Below are 4400 nucleotides of genomic sequence, written 5' to 3' on the forward strand. Positions count from 1 at the left end.
AGGAAGCGTCGCGTCATCGTGATTGGTGACTCCATCCTGAGAGGTACGGAGGGCCCCATCTGTCGCCAGGATCCCTCAGCACGTGAGGTCTACTGCCTGCCCGGAGCGAAGATTCAGGATGTGAAGGGGATGCTCCAGTCCATCATCCAGCCCACCGATTATTACCCCATGGTCCTTGTCCATGTGGGTACTAACGATGCGGCCAGGAGAGCCCCTGATCGCCTGATGGAGGACTACCATGCTCTGGGAGGCGTGCTGAGGGAGATGGGCGCACAGGCGGTCTTCTCTTCCATCCTGCCAGTGAGCGGTCGAGGCAGACGTCACGAGATGTGCATTGCGGAGACCAACTGGAGGCTACAGGAATGGTGCTTCGAGGCGGGCTTTGGCTTCCTCAGCCATGACCGGTACATCGTGATGAGAGACATGCTGGGATGGGATGGGCTCCACCTTTCCCCTAAAGGTAAGCGTGTGTTCTCTTCCAGGTTGGTGAACCTCCTTCGGCGGGCTTTAAACTAGGCTCGTCGGGGGAGGGGGAAGATGAGGGCGGAGGAGACGATGAACTACCAGGCCCAGCAACAGCCAGCGAGCCCAGACCAATGGTCAAAAGGGAGAAACAGGTAAGCGATGGGGGACGGGGCATTGCTGAGACTAGGGGGTCAGTGGGCACAACCGTTGAAGGCCTCAAATGCCTCTACACGAATGCTCGAAGTATGGGGAAGAAGCAGGAGGAACTCGCCCTCCTCCTAGCTGTCACCAGCCCTGACATAGTAGGGATCACAGAAACGTGGTGGGACTCATCGCATGACTGGGCGGTGAGTGTCAAGGGCTATAGGCTATACAGGAAGGACAGGATAGGAAGGAAAGGTGGAGGAGTAGCACTCTACATCAAGGAGGAATATACTTCCTCGTTAATTAGCAAGGGGGTAGAGGGGGGGCACTCTGAGGTGCTCTGGGTTAGAGTAAAAGGCAGTCCAGGGGAGAGAGACTTAACGGTGGGAGTCTACTATAGACCTCCCAACCAGGGAGAAGAGCTCGACCAGGAATTCTTAGGTCAGCTCACAGAGGCAGTGAGGGCTAAGGATGTGGTCATCATGGGGGACCTGAACTTCCCAGACATCTGCTGGGAGGAGCAGTCAGCCAAGTCTGATCGCTCACGTCGGTTCTTAGCCAGAGTGCAGGACCTCCATCTAACCCAGGAGGTGCACAGTCCCACCAGGGGAGACGCCTTGTTGGACCTGGTGCTGGCCACGGGTGACGACCTGGTGAGGGGGCTGCGGGTGATGGGCCACCTGGGAGACAGTGATCATCGCTTGCTGGAATTCACCATCCAGCGTAAGGTGGCAAAGGGCTGCAGCAAGGCAACAGCCCTAGACTTTAGGAGGGCTGACTTCAACAAGCTAAGGAGGATCGTTGGGGAAGCGCTGAGGACCCAGAGGGGAAGGGAATCAGATGTCGAAGGGGAGTGGTTGCTCCTTAAGGAGACGATCCTCCATGCCCAAAGGGAGGTAATCCCAACAAGGGTCAAAGGGAGCAGGAGGGCACATAAACCCCCATGGCTCACTAAGAGCATCCGGGAATGTCTCCTTGCTAAAAGGGAGGCATATACCCAATGGAGAGATGGGGTCATCGCCAAGAAGGACTATGTTATAGTCGCCCGAGGATGTAGGGGGGCAGTCAGGAGGGCCAAGGCAGAGTTGGAGATAGGACTAGCTTCCCGGATTAAGGACAATAAGAAGTCCTTCTTCAAATACATAGGGGGTAAAAAGAGGGTCCCGGGTAATGTGGGGCCCCTGCAGGACACGATGGGCAACTTAGTCATCACGCCAGATGACAAAGCTAACATATTTAACGATTTCTTTGCCTCTGTCTTCCTAAGTAGGGACCAGTTCAGCCACCTCCCTGCTGGGCCCCCCTCGGGCCCCGAGAGAGACACGCCTGGGCCAAGGGTTAGCGAGGAGTTAGTTAGGGTACTTCTGGAGAGGCTGGACGTGTTCAAGTCCGCTGGTCCGGACGATCTTCACCCTAGGGTTCTACAGGAACTGGCCGAGGTCATTGCGGGACCCCTGGCGCGGCTCTATGAGCACTCGTGGTGCTCTGGCGAGGTGCCGGAGGACTGGAAGAGGGCCAATGTGGTCCCTATCTTCAAAAAGGGAAAAAAAGAGGACCCGGGAAATTACAGGCCAGTTAGTCTGACCTCAATCCCGGGTAAGCTCTTTGCAAAAATTATCCTGGCACACATCCAGGAGGGCCTTGAGGGGGAATGCATGCTCAGGGGCAACCAACATGGGTTCATCAGTGGCAGGTCTTGTCAGACCAACCTGGTGGCCTTTTACGATCAGGTCACCAAATCATTAGACGCAGGGGTTGCTGTGGATGTAGTCTTTCTGGACTTCCGGAAGGCTTTCGACACTGTCTCTCACCCTGTCCTCATCAAAAAGCTGGGAGACTGTGGTGTCGATGCCCACACAGTCAAATGGGTCGCCAACTGGTTGGAGGGCCGCACCCAGAGGGTGGTAGTGGATGGGTTCTTCTCGACCTGGAAGGACGTGGGCAGTGGGGTCCCCCAGGGCTCGGTCCTCGGGCCCGCACTGTTCAACATCTTCATCAGTGACTTGGATGAGGGGGTAGAAAGCACCCTGTTCAAGTTTGCTGATGACACTAAGATGTGGGGGGATGTGGGTGCACTAGAAGGGTGCAATAGGCTACAAGCTGACCTTGACAGGTTGCAACGGTGGGCGGATGAGAATAGGATGGGGTTTAACACTGATAAGTGCAAGGTGTTGCACATGGGGAGGAAGAACCGGCACCACACTTACAGGTTGGGGAACTCCCCTCTTGCCAGCACGGAGACGGAAAAGGATCTTGGAGTCGTCATTGACTCCACGATGAACATGGGCCGGCAGTGTGGGGAGGCAGTCAAGAAGGCCAACCGTACCCTGTCATGCATCCACAGATGCATCTCGAGCAGGTCCAGGGAGGTGATCCTCCCCCTCTGTGCGGCACTGGTCAGGCCGCAGCTGGAGTACTGCGTCCAGTTCTGGGCGCCACACTTCAAGAGGGACGTGGACGATATGGAAAGAGTCCAGAGGAGGGCCACTCGTATGATCAGGGGTCAGCAGGGCAGGCCTTATGAGGAGAGGCTACGGGACCTGAACCTGTTTAGCCTCCACAAGAGAAGGTTAAGGGGGGACCTTGTGGCCTGCTACAAACTGGTCAGGGGGGATCAGCAGGTATTGGGGGAGTCCCTGTTCCCCCGTGCGCTGCCAGGAGTGACCAGGAATAACGGTCACAAGCTGGCGGAGGGTAAGTTTAGATTAGATATTAGGAGGCGCTACTTCACAGTCAGGGCGGCTAGGGCCTGGAACCGGCTTCCAGGGGAAGTGGTGCAGGCTCCTAGCCTGGGGATTTTTAAAAGGAAGTTAGATGAGCACCTTGCCGGGGTCATCTGACCCCGGTGCTCTTTCCTGCTAAGGCAGGGGGTCGGACTAGATGATCTACCTAGGTCCCTTCCGACTCTAGCTACTATGAAACTATGAAACTATGAACAAAGGAGCACGCATGTCAAGGGACCAGCACGAAGCACGGGTCAGAAGGACCATCGCTGTACCAAGCCTGGACCCCGGACTCCCAATGGGAGCGAGGACCAGATCCTGACCTAGGGACCTTCCCAGTGACCCCTCGGACAGCGCTGATCCCCCGGGGATGCCTGACTTCGCTGGAACAACTTGGCGCACACCTGGCCTAGAGGGACTGCCGGTAAGTTGCCAACCCCACGTGGGAACTCTTTGTCATTCGGTCCATTTGTAATTTGTTTGATTCCACAATAACTGGATGCCTTAAACTTTGGTCAAGCTAACTGCAAGTCGGAAATGACCGTGACAGTTAAGTGGGAAATTGCTGGCTCTGCGTGTTAGAGCAAAGACAGAAGGAAACGTTTGTCCCTTGTATTCCCAAGCGATCTGCTGCACCCATAACCGCAGCCTTGAGACAGCAGAGAAGCATGTGTCCCTTGCTTTTGAGACAACAGAAAATGGGTTTCTCATCTCTGACTGCTTGCTCGGGAAAACTGACTGCAATCACGTCCTGTGTAACGGCTGTTCAACAGCACACGGACTGGACGACGGTGCGTGAGGGGAGAGATCTCTCTGGAGCGCTTGGTGCATCCCTGCTGCCCTGAGCTCTCTCCGCAGCTGGAGCTCGGAAGAAAAGCTTCTCCTCACCTGACCCGAAAGCCTCCACGTGTTTTACCACGACATTATCATTCACTGCTGGCTCTGTAGTGCTCTGCTACCTGTTTGTCGCATTAGCCTGTCCGTTAGCTGTTGGACGCGTGAGCCAGCAGTGAATTTGCCTTTGCTTCACTCCCGACTCGCCTCCTCGATCCCGAACCCAGCTGCCTA

The 4400-nt window shown here is 55.9% G+C and overlaps 1 protein-coding gene across 1 annotated transcript in view; it reads left to right on the forward strand.

The window, feature by feature from the left end:
- The window catches only part of LOC149875546 (tripartite motif-containing protein 6-like), a 139532-nt gene extending 136399 nt beyond the window's left edge, over positions 1-3133 (forward strand). Inside the window, exon 2 of the mRNA XM_090030961.1 lies at positions 2954-3133. Within this exon, the coding sequence (XP_089887087.1) occupies positions 2954-3133 (180 nt within the window). The remainder of the gene's footprint in view (positions 1-2953) is intronic.
- The last annotated feature ends 1267 nt before the right edge of the window (positions 3134-4400 follow it).

The sequence above is a fragment of the Crocodylus siamensis genome, chromosome 1, assembly GCF_052110815.1.
Source record: "Crocodylus siamensis isolate JL-2025a chromosome 1, ASM5211081v1, whole genome shotgun sequence".
Lineage (NCBI taxonomy): Eukaryota > Metazoa > Chordata > Crocodylia > Crocodylidae > Crocodylus > Crocodylus siamensis.